This window comes from Neomonachus schauinslandi, chromosome 9 (assembly GCF_002201575.2).
Source record: "Neomonachus schauinslandi chromosome 9, ASM220157v2, whole genome shotgun sequence".
Lineage (NCBI taxonomy): Eukaryota > Metazoa > Chordata > Mammalia > Carnivora > Phocidae > Neomonachus > Neomonachus schauinslandi.
In genome coordinates this window covers 8,254,302-8,277,038 of record NC_058411.1, presented here as the reverse complement: position 1 = coordinate 8,277,038, position 22,737 = coordinate 8,254,302, and the positions used below count along the sequence as shown (strand labels likewise).

The 22,737-nt window shown below is 51.4% G+C and overlaps 1 protein-coding gene across 1 annotated transcript; it reads left to right on the top strand.

Moving 5' to 3' along the window:
* The first annotated feature begins 13,686 nt into the window (after positions 1-13,686).
* Positions 13,687-15,179, top strand: BDKRB1 (bradykinin receptor B1). Its single transcript, XM_021679680.1, has one exon. The coding sequence runs from the start codon at positions 13,687-13,689 to the stop codon at positions 14,746-14,748; it is 1,062 nt and encodes a 353-aa protein (XP_021535355.1). The 3' UTR covers positions 14,749-15,179.
* Positions 15,180-22,737: the final 7,558 nt, after the last annotated feature.

Genomic DNA, 22,737 nt, shown 5'->3' with positions numbered 1-22,737 from the left:
CTTCCAATGCCTACCCTTCCCACTCAGCCTGCACCCCTCCCTTCCCAGCAGCTCTGAACTTGCAGAAAGTGGCCCACAATTGCCCGAGGGAGCTCACTCATCCAAGGGACTTGGATCACAGATGGAAGCCTGACTCAAGGAAGTCTGCACTCTGGAAGAAGCCACCTGGCTGGAACTGTGAGCAGGGCTCTGGGCAGGTGGAAACAGGCTGGGAGAGCCTCGCTGCCACCTCCCTCCACCCAGCCAGGCAACATGAGTGGCCTCTCCCCTCCTGACCCTCCGTGGCCCCAGCATGCTGGTGTGATGGGGAGAAGCCCAGGTGGGCTGCCCAGCCCCTGAGTCTGCCCCGGGGCCGAATGGGTGAGGACCTGGTGCAGTGGTGCAAACTGATCCTCAGTGACCTGGCGGGTTACTTGTAACTTGCCAAGGCCACACGGTTCCTCAGGAGGGGGTTTGGGAAGCCCACCTAGTCTTGGTGGGCTTGTGCCTTAACCGGGGATGAGGAATCTTGTCACCAGGAAAGCCTTCAAGGTGCCTTCCTGCGTGAAGAGCTTCTGAGCGAGCGCTGGGGCTGTGTCTGCCCTAATCACCAGACTGCATCTTGTCGGCCTTGGGAGTACTTGTCTCGGGCAGAATCGCCTCCCCAGGGGCTGGCGGCTGACGCCTGACCAGAGATATTCTCCATCGCAGCTTTACTGAGCTATGATTCACATGCCAGACAGTTCGCCCATTCCAGCAGCTTTTAGTTTATTCTCGGAGCTGTGTGATGGTCACTGTTCTCTGATTCCAGAACACATTCATCACCGAAAAGTGAAATCCCCCATCCCGCCCCGGGAGCCACTAACCTTCTTTCTGTCTCGAGACTTGCGTCTTCTGGACATTTCATATGGATGGAATCATACACCGTGTGCCCTTTGTGGCTGGCTCCTTTCACTGGGCTTACACAGAGATGTAATATTTAATGGTAGGGGAAGAACTGTGGAGGTCAGGCCTTGAGTCCCTACCATACCACTAACTCACCGTGTGATCTTGGCAAACCACCCCCACTGTGGCCTTTGGCCTCCGTTTCTTCACCTGTAAAATGGGCAGATAACACAATAAGTATGCCTATCTCACCCAGAGCTAATGACTCTGAAAAGGGGGCTCTATAAACTATAAAGGGCAGAACCAACATGACAGGGACCGCCCTGGGCTTGGAGCCAGGATCCTGGTCCCCATCCCAGCTCTGCCACTCCTGGCTGTGGGAATTTGGACAAAGCCAGTTAAGTTCTCTGCGTTTCGATTTTCTCGCCTATAAAATGAGGATCAGGTGCTTTGAAGAATAAGACAGATCAAAGTGTTCTCATGGGCTAAATAGGGTTCCCTCCTCCGTCAAATGCACATCCACCTGGGACCTCAGAACATGATCTTACTTGGGAATAGGATCTTCACCCAAGTCATTAAGTTAGGATGAGGTCATACCGGATCATGGTGGGCCCTATGTCCAATGAGTGAGGTCCTCACGAGAACAGGAGAGACATACAGAGACACAGAGGCCCTCAGGAGATGTAGGCAGAGTTTGGAGTGATGCTTCCACAACTTCGGAGAGTTTTTCAAAAGGAGGATCCTGAGGCCTTTCCCAAGATCCCAAGATGTTAGGGGCCGACCCAGGCCCCCAGAGGGTGTGCACCACAGACCTGCTGGCCCAGGACCAGGACCGTCCTGTTCCCCTCTTCCTTCCCTAGGCCCCAAAGGCAGGCTGATTCAGGGCATCTCAGGCCAGGCTAAGAAGAGGCCACAGGGCCTGGCTCCTGGCTTCCAGGCAGCCCGGCCACCAAGCCCACCCTGGTGGAAGGTTGTTTACGGACAGCCCCACAAGATGACCCAAGACAGGGCTGAGGCTCCTCTGGATGCCCCCTCCCCGCTGAGTCACCTTCCGAGGCCCACTCAGCAGGCCAGCCATGTCTGCCTGTTTCTTCTCTGGGGTCCTGGCCAAGACGGAGGATGGCTTACGTAACCCCTCCTTGTGCAAGAGCAAAGCAATACTAGGCCAGCTCCCGCCGGCTGCTGACCAAGGGCCAGCGACATCACCACTGTGGCTCACCTGATCCCCAAACTCTGAGAAGGGGCCCCCCTCACAGGCTCAAAAACCGAGGCTTCAGGAGGTGGCATAGAAACTGGTCCTAGTTCCCCTGGCTCGACGGTGAGGGAGCTGAGATTCAAGCTCTGCGGCCCAGACCGGCCTGCCCCGAATTCCAGACCAGACCTGAAGACCCAGGCCCTGCTTCCAAATCAGATTTTTCCCCAAAGTATTTGTCCCATCTGAGGAAGACAAAGCACTGAGACCCTGGCATCCTGACCGCTGAATTTCTTTTCGGGGCAATCTGACCCCTGTCCTCACACTCCACAAAGAAGGACAGACCCTGTCCTTGTGAGAACTGGTCATCTCCCCTCGGCGCCCCCACCCCATCAACTGCCCGAATGCTTTCTCTTCAGTTCAGTTCTAAAATCAGTTTCTCCTAGAACTATAGAGCTCACCTTCTAATCTTGAAGCTATTTCAGTACCATTATTTACTTTTGCAGATTTTTCCCAAAGTTTCTCAAAAAAAACAAAAACAAAAACAAAACCCCAAAAAACAAAAACAAAGCCTAGCTCCCGATTGGTCAAATAAGTCTGAGACCTGCAACTACTACATCTCCCTCGTGGGGCTGCCGATTGCACAGATGTGTATTAAAGGCCCTGAGAAGTCCTGCAGGAAGGAGGCACGCTCCTCTATGCTTGGCCTAACCCAGGGTTCCCAGACTCGATCGGCACAGAACCTGTCTTCCACTGGCTGCTTCTACTCTCCTTGCCCCGCACCTCCTTCTCCAGCTGACGTTTAAATGTTGGAGCTCCTCATGCTTCAACCCTAAGCCCTCCTCTCATCCCCCTTGCTGATCCCAGCCAGGGACATGGCTCTAAATGCCATCTGTGATGGTGAGTCTTAAATGTCAGCTTGGCTGGGCTCCAGCACCCAGTTATTCAATCAAACATGAATCCAGGTGTTGCTGCGAAGGTCTATTGTGGTGAACATCCGCCATCAGTCGACTTTAGGTAAAGGAGATGACCCTCCATAATGTGGGTGGGCCTCATCTGAGCAGTTGAAAGACTTGAGAACAAACACTGAAGTTTCAGAGAAGAAGAAATTCTGTCTCAAGACCGCAGCACGAGCTCCTGCCTCAGTTTCTAGTTCCCTGGTCTGCCCTATGGATTTTGGCGAGCCAGCCCCTGTAAGCACGTTAACTAACTCCTTGAAATAAATATCTTGGTGGATAGATGATAGATAGATTGATTGGATTGATTGATAATAATAGATAGATGATAGATACATAGATAATAGCTAGATGATAGCTAGATGATGATGATAGATGATAACTAGATGATAGATAGATAGATAGATAGATAGATAGATAGATAGATAGAGGGGCGCCTGGGTGGCTCAGTCGTTAGGCGTCTGCCTTCGGCTCAGGTCATGATCCCAGGGTCCTGGGATCGAGCCCCTCATCGGGCTCCCTGCTCCGCAGGAAACCTGCTTCTCCCTCTCCCACTCCCCCTGCTTGTGTTCCCTCTCTCGCTGTCTCTCTCTCTGTGTCAAATAAATAAATAAAATCTTTTTAAAAAAAGATAGATAGATGATAGATAGATAGATTAGATAGATAGATAGGAATAGGTAGATATCCTACTGGTTCAGTTTCTCTGGAGAACCCTGACTGAGACACATCTCTGCCACTAACTCTGAAATGTTAGCTCTCTTCTGAGGCATCTTCTCTGATCCCAGTTTCCAGGGGAGAACCCCATTTAGGTCTTTCACATGGATCTTCAACTTACCTGTCTCTGTCACATGTGTGTAGCCACCATGAGGACTGGGACGGTCAAGAGTGACCCCAAGTCTTCAAGAAAAGGTGAAAGTTCCCTTCAGCATGTCAGTTCCCCTGTATCCAGGTTGTGGAAGCACTTCCGATCATGGGACTGGCATGGTTTATGTGAAAGCTACATGCCTACAGCATCAATCCCGTCTCTCTTAAAGACATACGCGCGCTACTGGTTTCCCAGGAAAGCTAATCTGATTTCAAGCCCCCCATTTTTTTTGCTGTACACATGGGCCATTTAAGCATCTTGGTTGATTGAAAAATGATGTAAGAGGTTTTCCATGTAGGCAATTTCTGCCAGATAACCCAGAGAAAAATCATAAAACTGGGAGAATACATTACACACATTTATCTTCCCTGTGAGCATCTGTATGATGCAATATGGACGCAATATTGACATTTTCCATGGATCTATTTGATCTTTGCATCAGCTCGCAAAGTAGGCAAGCCATGTTCACTCCCAGATGTAGAAACTGGGTCAGAGGCTCCCCAGGTCTCCCCCCCAACAAAGGGACAGGGGGTGGGTATCTGTGCTGTCAGAGAACTCCTCAGTCTGATCTGAAACTGTGTAATTCTCTTTGCTACACCAAAACAAGAGCTTTGGGGGGCATACCCGCACAGGGTCTGCCCAAGGGTAGGGGCTGAGTGGTACCCAGAAAGAATGAGTAAATGCCATCTGAGGCTTGAGCCTGGGCTTTCTGACTCCAAGTTCCAAGGAAGCCTTCCACAAACCAGTTTGTATATGTATGCATGCTGAGCCTTCCACCTACAATGCTTTTCTCAGCTTGCCTGCCTTCCAGACTCCTATTCATCTCTCAAAACCCAGCTCAAATAACCGTCTGCCATAATTCTTCCCAGGCTCGGCCTCAAGCAGAATTAAATTCTTTAGGTCTTCATACTAGGATAGACCCTTGGCTCTTCATTGTCACTCTGCATTCACAGTCACTGTGTATCTTTGTCCTCAGACAGACCCAGAGCCCCGCAAGTGGCCAGGGAAAGGGCTTTGTTCATTTCTGTCTTCCCAGTGCCCACAAGGGACCCGGTGTTCTCAAGAAGTTCAGGACTGTGTGTTGATCCAGAGACAAACTATTGATATTCTGATATATAAATAAATAGGGTTATAAATTCATTCAGCAAATATTTGTTGAGCTCTGTTGTAGGAGTTTGGAATATGACTGTAATGAAAAGAGATAAACCCCTTGCCCAGTGGAGCTCATACTTTAGTGGGAGAAACAGGAAGTAAAAACTAACCACGTATCCAGATGATGAAATCGGTTATGACAAACAGTGAAGCCAGGGAGGAGAGGAGACGTTATTTCAGGGAAGGGCTCACTGATAAGGGGGGATCTGTGGGGACCAGGAGGACCTGAGGCATGGGGCTGTCTATGGGAAGGGTGCTCCAGGCACAGGGAACGGCCAGTGCAAAGGCCCTGAGGTGGGAGAGGATGTGACATGTTCAAAACAGAGCAAGGGGGCCAGGAGAGCCAATGGAGGAGCAGGTGGGACCATGACAAGGACACTCAGAAAAGGCAGCAGGCTGTGTCATGGACAAGTCTTAATGATCTCCTGTGCCTGAGACAGGAGCAGTGAGGGTTTCCAGAAGAGACACAACACGGTCAGACTTAGGCTTTAGAACATAGCAGAACATGGCTGAGCATCCCCAGTCACACGTCCTTTCCAAGTGTTGCCCCTGCAGAGGGTTCCAGAGCCTTCCAGGCCCAGTATGCTCCAGGCCCCAGCTGTGTTAGCTCACGGGCTCCTCCTGACTCCCCTCAAAGGAGGGTCTGTCGAGCACCCCCGTCCAGGTGAGAAAGCATTTCTTAGGTGGCCATTTTAAAATCTTCCTGGTCTTTGGAAGCCCAGGCCCACCAGAGCTTTTTCTGCCGAGTGGCCAGTGTCCAGAGCCCTTCACTTTTAAGTGGCCATCAACCTGGCTGGGTCGGTGCTTAGAGCTGCCCGGGACACACTCAGCAATTGTCACCCTGTCCATTTCCAGGGGTTTGTGCTTTGTGAAACCTACAAACTTCAGGATTTTATTTTTAGCCCTTCGCAGCCCTTCATGTGCTCTTGCGGAGCACACTTGCCCGCAAACGCGGGCTTGACCGCCTTCCAGGTCCACCAGAACATGAGCAGTCCCGGGGGGACACCAAGGCTTCTTCTCTCTGCCCCCGGCACCCAGCACGCACAGGGCACCAGGCAGACGCTCCCTTCGTATTTGCAGACTAGGAGGATGAACACGCAGACCGGCGCTCATCCAGGGGCAAAGGGTTACAACGGGCCTGAGTGATGGAGGGGCATGAAGCCGACCGGGAGGGCAGGGGAGGCCATTTCCAGCAAAAGCCCACAGGAAGACAAGTCCAGACGCACCAGGAGCCCGTGAGTCACCCCTGAGCCGCAACAGAAGACGCAGGTGGGGGGTGGCTCTGGGTGTTACAGCAGGACCCTGGAGGAGTCTGAGAATTCCCAGTGGCTGGGGTGTGGTCCTGTGAAATGACAAAATCCAGGTGCTCTGGAATAGGAATCTAGCACAGGAATCGATGGAAGGACAAGAATCAGAAAGCAAGGAGAAATGTTGGGAGTTCTGTGTCATAGACCACATGAGTGTCTAACACCGACGACAGGAAGGAAGGCTTAGACAGAGGGGACAGAGGGCCCGATGGGCCTTCAGTTCGGGCCAGAAGGTGCCCAGCTTTGGTTTCTTTCCTGCGTCGACAGGTACAGTTAATAGTAGGGACAGCACCTGTAATTGTGGGAGCTGAGCAAGAACCCTGAGGATGCTCGGGTCCTAGAAGTTACCTGCAGAGGTGTTCCCAACGAGGTATCCTCGCAGAAGCTGCTCGATGTGACTAGGAGAAGAGATAGGGTGGCTCCGGGGTTCAAGGACTGGAGGAGAACTGTGTATGTCACGGTGGGAACTGTGACCCGTGTGTCCCCAAGTCCCTCAAACTCCAGCCCACCTTCCCTGAGTATGCATCGAGCATAGCCCAAGCCCACCTGCAGCTCAGAAAACACAGCTGCCCAGAGTCCCCGGCATTCGCCTCAGGGACAATCCCAGGGAAGGCGGACCTGTCCCACTGAGCCGGACAGGCTGTCCTCTTTGTAGATGGCTGTCCTGGGTACTCTGCCAGCCACATCTTCGTGCCTCTTCGCTGCCCTGCTCGCCCTACACATTCCCCCCCCACATGCCCCAGGACCCAAAGGACCCTCATCCCACTCCCAGCCTCCCCCACCTCCATTATAAGGGCCTGTACCCCTTCCTAGATGTGGGGTTTCCTCATCTTGCCCTCAGACCCGGGAAATCGAGCCCCTCTTCCCACAGGCTTGGGGTTCCCTCACCCTGTCCTCAACCCCCCAGAATTCAGGCCCCCTTTCTCCACAGACCTGGGGTTCCCTCACCCTGTCCTCAACCCTCCAGAATTCAGGCCCCCTTTCCCCACAGACTTGGGGTTCACTTACCCTTTCCTCAACCCCCCCAGAATTCAGGCCCCCTCTTCCCCACAGCCCCAGAAGTAGACTCTCTTCCCCCTGGGACCAAGGCCCACTTCCCATTTCCCACCCTGAGTGAGCAACAGTAGGAACATCCATTTTCTTAAAAGAACATTACATCCCACCCCCAGGTGGGGCCCCATGGCTTTGGCAAGCCTGCCATAGAGTCATCTCCAGAAGCCCAGTTCCCTCGGCTATCCCAGTCCCCTTGTCCTCACAGACCATCCCGCACCCCACGTGCATGGGGCCAAGAGCAGACCCCGCAGATCCCACCTCCCCCAGAACTTGTCGTCTCAGTGCCTGGGCAGGAAGGCATCCCATAAGAACAGATACTCATGAGAAAGAGTCCAGTCTAAATGCATATGGGAGGGAGAAAGGCAGCTGCTTTCTGGAAAGGGTTTCCTCTGGGCAGACCCTAATCTTCATTACTAATCAGGAAGGACTGGGACTTGGAGCCTCCCTCTGATGAAAATCTCCCCCAAATGATGGCCGACACTCACCTAACATCTGTGTTACTAAAAAAATCCCAGGTCTCCGCTGACTGGAAGGAGCCTTCCCAAAGACAAATTCTACTTTTTTTTCCCTTGTGAGAGTGAGCTGTAAGAGGAGATCCACGTCTCTTAGAAAAAAACAACCAAAAAAGCTTCCTTTTACAACTAAATATTGGCAGAATTTTCGGTTTTCTTTAAGTGTGTTTTTTTTGAAACATAATTCTAGATCCGTTTAAGACACTGTATTCGTGCCTGCATAGGGGTTGAGTTGCTTTTCCAGAAGAAAAGGAGGAGAGCGTCTGGACTAGCCTGGGAAGTTTCCAGAAGCTCTTTCTTTATATCAAGGCCACGGGAAACATGTAGAGGCTGGATACAGCCTCCAAAGGGCTCCGTGTGGACTGTGACCAGTTTCTATCTACAAATTTTGATTGATAAAAATCAGAATTGATCTCCCCAGGATGGCTTACCAGATTTCAGAGGGCCAATAACTGGCTGGGTTATTTGGCTTGACAGTAGCTTCTTATTATTTGACTAAGTTGAGATTCTTTAATCTCTGTGTCTGTGTTTCAAATGCCCTTATCACCATCTCACTGTTGGAATTGGGATGAATTCCAGGAAACCTCCTAGTAAGACAGTGGTCTCCCGAGTCGCAATGCCAATGTTAAAATGTGCAGAACTCAGAAAACAGCACATGGAAATTGCAGACTTGTCTTCTCTGGTAGACCTGCCCAACGTCACCTCTAAGTTTTTAACAAATAAGATCAAGTATTACTAAAAATACAGTGCTGTTTATTGAGCACCTACTGTGTGCCTGGCAAATATCAGAGCTACAACTAAGAACTGGTGAAGGAAGGTCTCTCCTTTCTGTCCAGCTTAATATAAACACAGACAGCAGGTGGCAAAGACAAACCCTTTAAAAATAAGCCCAGCTTGGGGCGCCTGCGTGGCGCAGTCGGTTAAGCCTCCAGCTCTTGGCTTCAGCTCAGGTCATGATCTCAGGGTTCTGGGATGGAGCCCCGAGTCAGTCTCCATGCGCAGTACAGAGTCGGCTTGAGATTCTCTCCGCCCCCCCGCCCCCAGCCCTCCCGTTCACACTCTCTCTCGAATAAATAAATAAGCCTTAAAAAAAAAAAAAAGTAATAAACCTAGCTTGAGCAGACACAGGCTATGGGAGGAAGGGCAGTGTGTGCTGAACCAACAGATTCGAGCTGAAATCAGAGGTCTCTGCACGTGGCTTGCGAAGCAGTCCCTGATTTTCTGGGCAGGGGGAAGCCTTGCCCCCTGGATGAGTTTCCTATGGCTGCTGTAATAAATTAGCACAAACCTAGTGGCTTAAAACGACACAGATTTATTGTTGTACCATTCTGGAAGTCAGATGTTCAACATCAGTCAAACTGGGCCAAAGTCAAGGTGTTGGCAGGGCTGTGTTCCTTCTGGAGGCTCCAGGGAGAATCTGTTCCTTGCGTCCTCCACCTTCGAGAGGTTGCCTATGTCTCTTGGCTCATGGCCCCTTCCTCCGTCTTCAAAGGCCCTGGTGTTGTGTCTTTGCCTCAGTTTGTTCATCTGTACCATGGGCACAGCTCCATGGCTGCTCATGCAGCCATGTTGTCAGGATCAAGTTCCTGAGAGCCCAGCGGAGTCTTGGACCCTCTGAGGATGACAGGTGTGGCTGATGTTGAAGGCTCAGACCCGGGCATCTGGGTCTCCATCCAGCCCCAGCATCGGGGAGGACTGGGGCCGAGACAGAGCTGTCGTGTGAGTTTTCCTTGGCGGATAGAACTTGGTCACCACGTGCAGAGAAGGACACAGGAAGGCGTGGCGTGAGGCCCCATGACAGTCTCAGGATGCAGCTCCGCAGACGTGTATGGAGTACAACAGGGTGCTGGGGGGGGGGGCGCCCTGGGCATCTGAGAAATCAGGTTTGCTGGGGATACCAGCTTCCTGCGGCTGCCGAAATGAATCCCCACCAACAGCGTGGTTTTAAACAACCAAATGGCCATATTATAGCAGTGGAGTTATAAAGCAGTTCTTGTCCAAAGCTATTTCCCAAAAAATGATGTATTTAACTCTCTCTATATACACACACACCCCCCAACAGATTGGCCATATTGTAGTGATGGAGTTATAAAGTAGTTCTAGTCAAAAAATTGTTTTCAAAAATAGTTATGTCTTTAAGTACATATATACACCCACACACATTAAGGCAAAATAAAAGTTTTCATGTTACTGAGCTGAACAATGAAAAAGAACATAAGCAAAATAAACTGGTTTGGTACATATCCACGGGCTATAATCCGTGCCTGACTTGGGTATGTCCTTGGCATTTTCCTGGAGAATGAATTTTTCTTTCCGCTTGGTCTTACTACTTTTAATTGTTCCATATACTTGCTGAAATATTTGCCTTCAAATTTTACAGTTAGTAAATTTAAATTAGCACCTTCAATTGACCCTTCTCTTAGACTAGAACGTATTTATGTAAGAAAATGTGGCTGGGGCAGGTGCTCAGGTGCCTGATACGCTCTGAGCAAGTTCTGCAGAGTGGGGGCTATTCTCAAGTCCGACTCTTTGCATATAAAATGATGTAAATATTTTTGCCCAGATAAAGGTGGTGCCTTTATGCCTTAGTTCAAAGTGGCTTTCTTCAACAAATATTTTTACTAGATTCAACTCCACAAATAAGTTGTCGTTACAATTTTTGAACTCTTTGTCAAGCTTAGATGCTGTGAATGGTAGGTGTTCTCAATTTTGTCCCATTTCTGTACAGAACATGAACTTACTCAATTGAAAAGATTCTTCCCACAAACAGGTATTCCAAAGCTCACTACAGAATTTTAAAATTAAATCTTGTGTGCCACTGAGCTCTCATTCTCTGATTTAAGTATTTCTTCCCTTTTGCAACACATTTCCTTTATTGTCTGCAAAATAGCTTCGTTTTCTATCATTACAATCTGCTAGACACGCAAAAGGGGATGTTTTGGTGCTCTGTTCTTTGAACACCTTGATTAAAGATTTCCAGTGGATTCGGAACAAAATTCAAAAAACGTAGAGCTCTCTTTGAACAAACAGCTTAGTAACACTTTCAGGCATTTAGCCTCAAGGTCTTATAAAATTGATTGATGATGGGCAACAAAGAAAAGAAATACATGCTGAAGGGTTTGTTGCTGTTGTTTTTTTTTTTTTAATTCACCGTCAACTTCACTACAAAAAGCTTGTGGTTCAATAACTCTGCGTACGTCTTTAAATTTTCTAAATTTTGTCACCTATCATCTCCATATCAATTGGTAGACTATTGAAACATATTTGCATGAAATTATAAACTGTGTTTGCACTGTGGCCTGTTCAAAGTACATTTCTATTTCATTGGTCTCTTATTTAGTAAGAATGTAACTGTTACCAGGACACCATGCCCCAGCAAAATCTGTCTTTGTATTACCATCACAAAAATATAACTCTATTTCCAATGTAAACAATTTAAACTGAATTTAGAATAACATTTCCCAGAAGTCCATTGTTCCGTTCAGCCAAACTGAACTTCCAGAAGCTTGGTTTTGGGTCCGTGAATTGGATCATGATTGGCACAGACTGATCTTTCTAGTGGAAGAATCTGAAGATACTGATATCAAACTGGCACCAAGAACTCCCCGTCTGTGGTGTTCTTACAAAACTGCCCCATAATCAGCCACCACCTCCGCTGTTGTCTGTGTAGGAGAAAAACTGGAACCAAAAATCAGCTGAATTAATTTGCAGAACAGCTGCTTGGTCTAAGTTGAAAAGCCATGCTTCCATGGGTGCGATCAGTGTCTTAGGGCAGATCTTTTAAAAGTACCAACTTCTAAAGTGGCAGCTTCTGTGTCTTAGGCATTCTTGTGGTCAGTGAAATCACTACAGCCCCCACAGTGATGTGAACATCAGCAAACATTCTGTGCAACTTGCACATTTCGTCACCAACTTCCTTGAGAAACAGAAGCTCACTACTAAAATTTTCATTACTTTCAATTTTTAGCTCATCACTGCAAGAAAGGGCATATTGCAAAATTTAAAAGTATTTCCAGGGTGCGCCCGGCTGGCTCAGTCGGTAGAGCATGCAACTCTTGATCTCAGGGTGGTGAGTTTGAGCCCCACGCTGGGCGTGGAGCCTACGTAAAAAAGAATTAAAAAAAAAAAAAAAGTATCTCCAAATAACCAAATAAATATTTAGTTGTGGATTTATGCCCTGCAAGAGTTGACAACACAAGAGTATCCTGACTCTTCCGTATGCTCTGGGTCAGAGCTCCTACATGCCACAGATACTCCACAGCCACCCAACCCGTAATCCCCCGTGTTTCCCACTCACCTGCCCCCTGGTGGCCAAGCACCTTGTTCTCTTCTCTGTCCACACTCTCCCTTGGTGATTTCATCCAGTTTGTGGCTTTAAACACGAACTAGGTAATCACAACTCCCAGGCTCTGTGCTCAGCAGGGAGTCTGCTTCTCTCCTCCCTGTCCCTCTGCCCTCCCCCCTCCAAAATAAATAAATAAATCTTTAAAAAAAAGAGAGAGAGAGAGGGGCACCTGGGTGGCTCAGTCATTAAGCGTCTGCCTTTGGCTCAGGTCATGGTCCCGGGGTCCTGGGATCGAGCCCCACATCGAGCCCCACATCGGGCTCCCTGCTCAGCGGGAAGCCTGCTTCTCCCTCTCCCACTCCCCCTGCTTGTGTTCCCTCTCTCTCTGTCTCTCTCTCTGTCAAATAAATAAATAAAAATCTTAAAAAAAAAATTTAAATGTGAAAGTCTTAGAATGGTGCCTGGAGATAGAGATCATTTCATCAGTGTGAGCTGCTATTCTTTTACTATTTGTATTTTTCAAGCCCAGCTTGAGAACCTCCTCGTTCTGGAAACCTCCCACCATCGCCCCCACGTCGTCCACCCTGCTGGTCTCGACCCCCATGGGTGGGCATCCCCACTGGCTGTACCTCTTTCTAGCCCTTCTTGATTCTTTCTTAGGTCATCGACCACTGTCTCCATGTCTGCATCCCCTCTAGGCAGTGAGTGCCTGCAGGTTGGGGGCTGTGTCCTGTTCCCTGTATCTCAGGCACCTGGCAAAGTGCTGGCACAAAGAGGGTGCTCATTAAATGTTTGCCAAAACTGTTAGCAATAATAATGCGGTTGGTTTTTAAGATTTTATTTATTTATTTGCACACACATGTGCCTGAGAGAGAGAGAGAGAGAGGGCGAGAGAGGGAACACAAGCTGGGGGAGTGGGAGAGGGAGAAGGAGGCTTCCCGCTGAGCAGGGAGTCTGCTTCTCCCTCTGACCCTCCCCCTTCTCATGCTCTCTCTCTCTTAAATAAATAAAATCTTAAAAAAAAAAAAAAATAAGACTAATCAGCCCCTTCCCTTGAGCGCTTCCTCCGGACCAGGCAACCACGCCAAGCGCTCCATAGATCCTATGGCCAGTCCTGGCCACAATCCCACTAGAGGGATACGATTAGCTCCGACTTCCAAAAAGGAAAATAAAAGTCAGTGGGTCTCAGTGGCTCACACCAAGTGGTTGTGCCAGGGTTCGGACCCGGTTTTCAAAGCCCTAGTCCCTTCCTCTATACCAGGGGTCGGCCAACCTTTCCTCAAGGGGACCAGACGGCAAATACTGGCAGCTTTGCAAGCCACGCAGCCTTTGTCGCTGCCACACAAAAGCAGCCTCGGCCAATACGTAGATGAACAGGTGTGGCCGTGTGCCAAGAAAACTTGATTTTCCAAACCCGCGGCGCGGGCTGGATGCGGCCAGCGGGTTGCGGTGGGCGGCCGCCCACCTGACGCTGCATCCGTTCAGTGCAGGTCCCTGTGGATGGCGGCCCGGACCCTCCTGCAGTTCCTGCCGCTGAACCCGACGCAGCTCTCGCCCCCCAATGCCACGTCCTGTGACGGCGCTCAAGAGGCCTGGGCCGTGCTGCACGGGGTGTTACCGGCCTTCATCATCGTCATCTGCGTCGGCGGCCTGCTGGGAAACCTCTTCGTGCTGTCGGTCCTCCTCCTCCCCCGGCGGCGCCTGAGCGTGGCTGAAATCTACCCGGCCAACCTGGCCGCCTCCGACCTGGTGTTCGTCTCGGGCCTGCCCTTCTGGGCGGAGAACATCGCCAACCGGTTCCGCTGGGCCTTCGGAGGCCCCCTGTGCCGCCTGGTCAATGGAGTCATCAAGGCCAATCTGTTCGTCAGCATCTTCCTGGTGGTGGCCATCAGCCGGGACCGCTACCGCGCGCTGGTGCACCCGGTGGCCAGCCAGCGGCGGCGGCGGGCCCAGGCCACCTGCCTGCTCATCTGGACGCTGGGCAGCGCCCTGAGCGTCCCCACGTTCCTGTTCCGCTCCACCGTGGCCTTGCCGCCGCGCCACAACTCCTGCGCCTGCGTGCTGCTGCAGCCCGGCGCCGCCTGGCCCTGGCTGAGGATGGTGGAGTTGAACGTGCTGGGCTTCCTGCTGCCGCTGGCCGCCCTCGTCTTCTTCAACGGCCACATCCTGGCCTCGCTGCGCGGGCGGCCGGGGGCCCGCAAGGCCGCGGCCCTCATCCTCGCGCTCGTGGCCGCCTTCCTGGTGTGCTGGACCCCCTACCACTTCTTCGCCTTCCTGGAGTTCCTGTACGAGGTGCGGGCCGTGGGAGGCTGCTTCTGGGAGGATTTCATCAATCTGGGGCTGCAGTATGCCAACTTCTTCGCTTTCATCAACAGCTGCCTGAACCTGGTGATTTATGTCTTCGTGGGCCGGCTTTTCAGGACCAAGGCCTGGGAACTTTGTCAGCAATGCACGCCCGAAGTCCTCCTCCAGGGTCCTTGCCCCAAAGGACAGACGTTCTCCAACATTTCTGGCAGAGGTAACACAGCAGGGAGTCATGAAGCTTGGCTTCCTCCTCAGTGATTCCGGACATAATAGATGCTGTTGGAGTGAGCTCCAGAATGAGCTCCCCACCCACCCCCACCCCCCAGATGGCCAAGACCTCGTCCCTGGAAACTGTTGGGTGTTTTTATGGTACGAGGACTTTGCAGATGTGATTAAGCTAAGGGTCTCGAGATGGGGAGATGATCCTGGATTATCTGAGTGGGTCCAGTGTCATCACAAAGGTCCTGATAAAAGAGAAGCGGCCAGAGAAGGCCATGGGAGAGCAGAAGCAGGACTGAATCTGGGAGCCCGGAGCCAGGGGCTGCTGGCGCCCCCTAGGGGCTGGAAAAGGGACAGAGACGGATTCTCCCCTCAAGCCTCCAGAGGAAGCCAGCCCTGCAGACATTTGGACTTGAGCCCACCGAGACGGAGGGACTTCAGAGGTCTGGCCTCCAGAAAGAGTAGACAATAAAGTCGTGTTGTTTTAAGTCACCAAGTTTGGGCTAATTTGTTCCAGCAGCCACGGGAAACTTCCAGTAAGGGTCTCTGCGCACGTTGCCACGTGCCCATCCAAAAGGTTCTAGGCTAACAGCTAGGCATACAGAGATGTTAGAGCTAGGGATCCCATCCACGAGGAACTTGCATAAATCATTAGAATATATAAAAAAAAAAAAGAAAGAAAACAAGAAATCGCAGAAGCACGCCCCGTATCCAGCACCGTGAGTGTTCAGAGGGAAAAGGGCTGTCAGGAGAGGCAGGCTGAAGCGAGTCAACGGGGAGCTGAGTTTCAGGAAGGGCAGAATCTGGATGCGTGGAGGGAGGGGAGGGAGACCTGGCAGAGGCATAACCAGGACATGCAGGTGGAACACGGGCACTACGCAGGAAAGAGTATTTATGAAACTGTTAATGCTTCGGTATTCTTCTTGCCACGGGGGACCCAGTGGTGAACCTGGAAAATCTGCCTTCAAGGAGCTCGGAGAGACTCAGAGAGCAGGGTAACTGCCCCCATCACATGAGAAGAGGTATTCTGAGCACAGAGAAGGGCGCCCAGGATGGGCGGCTCGAGGGGAGGGGTCTGGAGGGTTTCCCGGAGGAAGAGACAGGACCTATAAGCTGAATCCAAAGAACAAGCAGTTGTCCGAACCAAACAGGAAAAAGGTGTGTTCCAGAAAGAAGAAACACGCTCCACCCAGAGGCGGGTGGGTTTATAGGCTGGGAGGGAGAAGGATGAAGGAAGGTGAGGTACAAGGCAGTCACAGAGGGTTTGAGGCTTGAGGAGGACAAGACAAGCAAGGGCAGGGAGGGAAGCAGGGAGGGCCCGGCTGAAGCTGGAAGGCATTAATCTATTGTGTGAATTACTCTAGCCATGCTCATCGGGGCCCCAAACAAGCAGGCAGTTGGGTATCTCCAGGGCTGGGGTTTTGCCAGAGGACGGCCATCGTTTAAGGGTGTTGGGAGTACTGGTCCGACTATGGAAACTGGCTGAATTAGAGAAGGAATGAACTTAGGAGGTGAGGGAGACAGAGTGACAGGGATGCGGTTACAGAGCAGGGGCATGGGAGCACCTAGGTGCCAGAGCACAAGAATAAGAGGTTGAGGCTACAGAGTAAGAGTGTTTGCACGGAACATTCCATCCCCCGTGTGGCCGTGGCATCGGGCAGCTGGAATCGAGGGAAGGAGAAGGTCATTGGTGACCAGGCAGTCAAGGAATGGAGAGGTGGGGGATGGACAGCCCATAGGGTCCCTGCAGGCAGGCAGGCAGGTGCATTCAAGAAAGGGCAAGGAAGCCAGTGTTCCTGGAGCCTACCGATGGGATCTAAGAGGCCGGCGGGGGCTGGGCCACCAGACCCTCGCAGAAGGGCCATGGCCACCCTGTGGTCAGTGCCCCAGCCCCTGGAGAGCAGGGATTTAAGTCAACAAGCTAGGCTCCAGCTGGCCCATGTGTTTAATTTAGATCGCACGGTGTTTAAAAAACTATTTTTGATGGGCGCCTGGGTGACTCAGATGGTTAAGTGTCTGCCTTCGGCTCAGGTCATGATCTCAGGGTCCTGGGATCGAGTCCCGCATCGGGTTCCCTGCTCAGTGCAGAGCCTGCTTCTCCCTCTCCCTCTGCCACTCCCTCTGCTTGTGCTCTTCTGTCTATCTCTCTGTCAAATAAATAAATAAAATCTTTAAAAAAAAAAAAAACTATTTTTGAGCTGGTGACCAATATTTAAATTCCACCTAAGAATCCTGATTTCAGGCTTCCCTGGAGTATCATCGGATCTAGCAACACGGAGCCTGCATTCCTTCCTTAGGCAGATGTTTACGGAGCTTCTAGTCCATGCCAGACACTGCCGTGGGCGCTGGGAGCCCAGGAGGGGCCCCCTGGTGGCGCTGACTTCTGGGTACCCCCCTAGGACACCAGTTCTCTGGCGCTGAGAGCAGGCCCCCCCCTCCAGCGGCTACAGCCCCCTCCCACGGAGCAGAGGCTAGAGGCACCAGCTCGCTTGTTTCCCAACACCGATGCCGGGGCAGGAATCCCGGGAGCAAAGTCTTGTACGGAGCGGCCAGGACAGGAATATCGGGCAGAAGTAGAGCGTCGGAAAGGAAAGATAATGCCCAGTCTCTCCTCTGCTCAGACCAAACTGACCCGAAAATGTCCTCCTTGCTGCTTTCTCAGCCCCCTGCACTCAAGCTGTGGCTTATAAAAATGCTCTCTAGGGGTTGCAAAAGACGATCCCACCATCTAGAGCACGTGGGCTCACACGCCTTATCCGGCGGTAGGCTGTCCCCGCAGTCTCTCTGAGCCCGACACCTGATTTCTGGAACGGGTTTAACCGACACCAAAGCCCGGCCTGGCGCCCTGTGGGGAGAGAAGCCGGCAGCCCACAGTGAGGGCTCTGTTGTCCTTCCACTGACAAGGTCAAGTATTCTTCTGCAGAGGGAGAAATTTCTGCCTTGGTTAAAAGGATCAGTGCTGCGGGAGAGATTAAATTTTTGAATTTGCACGGATCTGGGAGATGTGCTCAACCTGGAGGATTTCACACGTGGGTCCAGCCCCAAGCCTCACCCTGTAGGGCTAACACCTGCCATGGAGGGATGAGTGAGCCCATGGTCTAGCAGCCCTGGCTCCAGCACCCAGTGGGCTCCCACTTTCTGTCTGAGAAGGGCCAAAGGAGAGACATGGAGCTTCTTTTCCAACCCAGTCCCAGCTGCGGGCCTGTTATGTCAGTCCACAGCCGCCCTCCCCACTCCCCCGCCCTAGCCATGACCCCATCCATCATGGGCTCTGAATAGCGCTACACACTCCCGAATCCCAGCCCGGGGAGACTCCTGGGTGTTGCAATGGACACAGGCAGGTTCTTGTCCTCCGGAGATGAGTCACGAGCTTGATGAGGAGCAAGCAGGAAGTTTTCTCCTACATGCTAGAAAAGGCTTTAAACTAAATTAAAATGAGTGTGTGTCAAACTGGCCCAATCTGGCTAGAATCTGAAAATGTTCCTGGTTGTGACATTGCATCATACTTACACATGATGTCGTCACAGGGGAAACTGAGTAAAGAATACAAAGGATCTCTCTGTGAATCTAATAAAAAAGTATATATATATATCTCATATATATCATCGAGTTGAACCCCTCCATTTTACAGTTAAGGAAGCTGAGGCCCAGGCATAGGTAGAGACTTTCCCGAGGTTACCCAATGAGCTGGACTCCTGGGGCAGGGCTCTGTCCAGACCCAGGGATGCCTACCAGACTGTGAGGTCAGAGGACAAGCCTGAGTGCCAGGGATCCCACCACTGGAGTTGCCTTCCTGGTGGCAGACTCCCAGTGCCTGGCACTGGATTTAAGATAATGAGCAGGAAGACAGGCCCACTTTTCAGGAGCTTCAGGAGACAGAAGGGTATTAGAAGGGTGAGCTGGGGCTCAGCAAGTATGAGGGGAAGATACTTCAGGCTTTTCCTTGACAGGGAGCTCAGTGGTTGCTGAAAAAGCTGCCGGCTCTTGGGCTATATTAATAGGAGTATAGCATCTAAAATGTGGGAGGTGATAGCCCATTTAGCTTAGCATTGGACAGGGTACATGAAGAGTATTGTGTTCCAGCTCTTGGCTCATTCAGAAGAAAGGGATCAGACTGGCAAAGGGACTCAATATCATAACCTTCATGACACAGTGAGAGCCTGAGAGGGCTTTCCTGAAGAAGCAAAGACCTATGGAGAAAGGGGAAAAAATGTATTTAGTGTGACCCCAGCAGGACCAAAGGGGAAAAAATCCTGAGAAACACGTTCCAGCTTACTTTGAGGAAAGAACTTTCTGATAGGCAGAGCTGGCTTACGGTGGGTTCTCTGTTCCCAAGGCATACCCACCCTTGAGAAGCTCACTGCAAGCAGGGGGGCCAATAGGAAAAGAAGTCATTTCTCAGTATGAGATGTGTGATCCCAGGGTGATAGAGTCTGCCTGGAACGAGTTCAAGAAACAAGGGAATAACAGAGGATGTGACCCCAAGCTGGGTTTTGAAGTTAAATAGGACAATGAGGGTGTTAACCACCCACAGTCTTTGCCTCACCCAAGATGTGACCCAGTGAGATCAAGGGCTGGAAGAATTATCACAAGGCTTGGAGGTCAGTGTTCCCTATAGGCCCCAAGAGTCCACAGAGACTCTAAACAGGGGAGTGTCAAGTTCAGACCCACAGTTTAGAACAATCACTCCATGAGAATATGTGGGATATGGATGATGGCCTGGGGTGGTTATCAGCTATCTGTTGCTGCAAAACAAACCGCCCCCAAACTTAGAGAGTTAGAACCACCTTAGCTCACAGCTCTGTGGTCAACCCCGCGGGCTGGGTTCTGCTGATGGTTCTTCCGCAGGTCTTGGCTGTGTTCCCGCACGCATCTGTGATCAGCGGATGACCCAACAGCTCTGCTTCTGGGGGCTGAGCAGGAGGGGGCAACAGGCACGGAGACGACCTCAGATAAGTTAAAAATCCCTGATAGATTAGGTGTGATGCAGGCAGGCTGGGGAGCACCCCGAATCTGACCTCCCCAATCTAAGAATCAGAGCAGCTGAATTGCCCACTGCTTTGACTGCACTTACTACAGGCTTTATACAGGTCAGGTATTGTGCAAGGCGCAGGCGCAGAGGACAATGAGACACTGTCCTCTCGGACCGTTCACAGGACGTGGAAGAGGTCGTCGCGTGCAAGCTGCTCAGTTGGCAGATGGAAGACCTGAGACCCAGAATGCTTGGCCCCGTCACATGAGGTGACAACACTGATGAGGAGTCTGGATGAGGCACCAGGTCCCCTACTCTGTCCAGCCCTCTCCACCTGTACCATGGCTCCCCAGAAAGTGCTTCCTAAGAACACCTTGTGTTTGGGTTTTTTTAAGATTTATTTATTTAGGGTGCCTGGGTGGCTCAGTCATTAAGCGTCTGCCTTCGGCTCAGGTCATGGTCCCAGGGTCCTGAGATTGAGCCCCGCATTGGGCTCCCTGCTCTGCGGGAAGCCTGCTTCTCCCTCTCCCACTCCCCCTGCTTGTGTTCCTGCTCTCACTGTCTCTCTGTCAAATAAATAAATAAAATCTTAAAAAAAAAAAGATTTATTTATTTGAGGGGGGAGGAAGGGGGGTGGGGTAGAGGGAGAGGGAGAGAGCGTCTCAAGCAGACTCTGCGCTAAGCACAGAGCCTGACTCGGGGCTGGATCTCATGGCCCTAAGATCACGACCTGAGCTGAAACTAAGAGTCGGATGCTTAAGTGACTGAGCCACCCAGGCGTCCCAAACACCCTGTCTTTCGAATGGAAGTACCTTTGCCCGGTGCTGACGGGGTGAGGGGAGGGGAGGGGTGGGCCATTCCTCATCCTCGCTCTCCTATAAGGACATTTCTGTGGTCCAGCAACAGTTCCAGGCCTCCTGTCCTTCTGGGAAGCGGGGACTGAACTTCCTCGTGCTGTGGAGGCTGAGAGTGGTCCTCTCGACTCCTTTGGCCAATGCCGGGGGACTTGGATTTGCTTCGAGGCAGAAGCAATTCTCTCTTCCTCTGCTATAGCAAACACTGAAGGCTTGTGTCGAGAAGGTGGTGTCATTAAGATGTGGTGGCCCATCAGCCTAGACCCCCGAGTTCCTAGAAGAGCAGAGCCCCTACCTCACCTGCATGAAACACGCAGTATAAGTGAGAACTCAACCTCGGTGGTTGTGAGCCACGGAGCATAAGGGGATGGTTGTTACACAGCAGAACCCCTCCCCTCCTGACTGACCCACCAGGGTTCCACTGAGGATAGCTCCCTACACCCCTGGCCTGTTGCCCACTCTTTACTCCTCTCTGTGGAAGAAAAGTGACCTGACTGATTGGTTTCAAAACAAGAATTGAGCCCATAGAGCTCGCTGCCTTCCCCCATTCCCACTTTGTCCACAGACCGGTCTTCTCTCAGCCATGAGGTCAACTTAGCGCTAGACGCTCTGCCTCAGTGGAGGAAATGGCCTGAACTGCCTGGGCCTTGTGGGTAAGTTGGCCTGATTCTGGGGTTCAGAATTAAGAAGTCTGTTGATGCCACACATCGAAGTGACATCACCCACCAAGCCTTCCTCAGTCATGAAGGTGACATGTGGCCTCCATCTGCTGACTCCTGACTGCCCCACTTAGTTCCAAGCTCAGGCGGGAAAACAGTGTCCTCCAACCCCAGCTCCCATTACCTTGCCCAACCCTCACTCCGAGGGACTCAAATTCCAAACATCCGTCACTCCTTGGACGAAAACATGAAAGCCCAGTGGTGAAATGTAAACCTGATTCCTGAGAGACTTCTCACCAAACCCGAGGTAAAACCTTAGAAAGTTTTGATTCCGGGTTTCTTGGCACAGCGGACATTTTGGGCCACACAGCTCTTTGTGCTGTGGGGGCTGCCTGGGGCCACATACGATGTTTAGCAGCACCTCAGCCCTCTCCCTTCTATCACTAGATTTTAGAAGCCCTGCCCCAGTGGGACAGCCGAAATGTCCCAAGATATTACCAAATGTCCTGTGGGAGCAAGATCACCCCCACCCCCAACTGAGAGGCCCATCAGCCTGGAGAGGCCCATCAACCTTTTAGCTCATGTGATCTAGTTCTTCAGCGATGGCTTCAAGGAAAGGCTGGTGGTCTGGGGAGACTTCTTGGAGGTGGAGGGCCGTCAGGCTTGAAGGATTGAACGAAGGGAAGGGGAGAAGCCATGGTGTCAGGACAGCAGGACATAGGAAGGCTTGGAGGCGGACACACTTGAGAGGTGGTGTCAAAGAGGGAGGTCTGCACAAACTACAGTTGGGATGATTGAAGAGCCAAGCATGCAGAATCGTGCAGAACCGTCTCTGGCTTGCACTGCACACATGGCCAGTGTTTGCTCCTTCCATCACAGCTGTCTCTCCTCCAGCCCAAATAGTGACAGTATTTATAGCAACTCATCACAATTGGTTTCGGCAACATTCCCCGGTGTTTAACAATAAATTCCTCCAGTCAACGCCTGGGCCCTCTCCCAAAGCCCCAAATTTCCCCTCCATCATCCTATTGCCGACCGTGGGGTGGGTGGAGGGGTGAGGTTGGGAAAGGGGAGCAAAGGAAGGGAAGCATGAGATTCAATCATAATGGACAAGTATCCACATTGAAAGTAAAGACAGGGTCCAACAGGACTTGGCCAAGGGTGACGTCATAGGCGCTTGGAGGTGCAGGGTCAGATCTTTATTTAAAATGCTAGTGTTTTGGGGCACCTGGGTGGCTCATTCGGTGGAGGAAGCAACTCCTGATCTCAGGGTCGTAAGTTCGATCCCCATGTTGGGCATAGAGCTTACTTTTAAAAATAAAGGTATTACCTATTTAAAAAATAGAAAAGGGGCGCCTGGGTGGCTCAGTCAGTTAAGCGTCTGCCTTCAGCTCAGGTCACGATCTCGGGGTCCTGGGATCGAGCCCTGAGTCAGACTCCCTGCTCAGCGGGGATTCTGCTTCGCCCTCTCCCTCTGCCCCCAGCTGTGCTCTCTCTCTCAAATAAATAAAATCTTTTAAAAAATAAAATAAAAATAAAATGC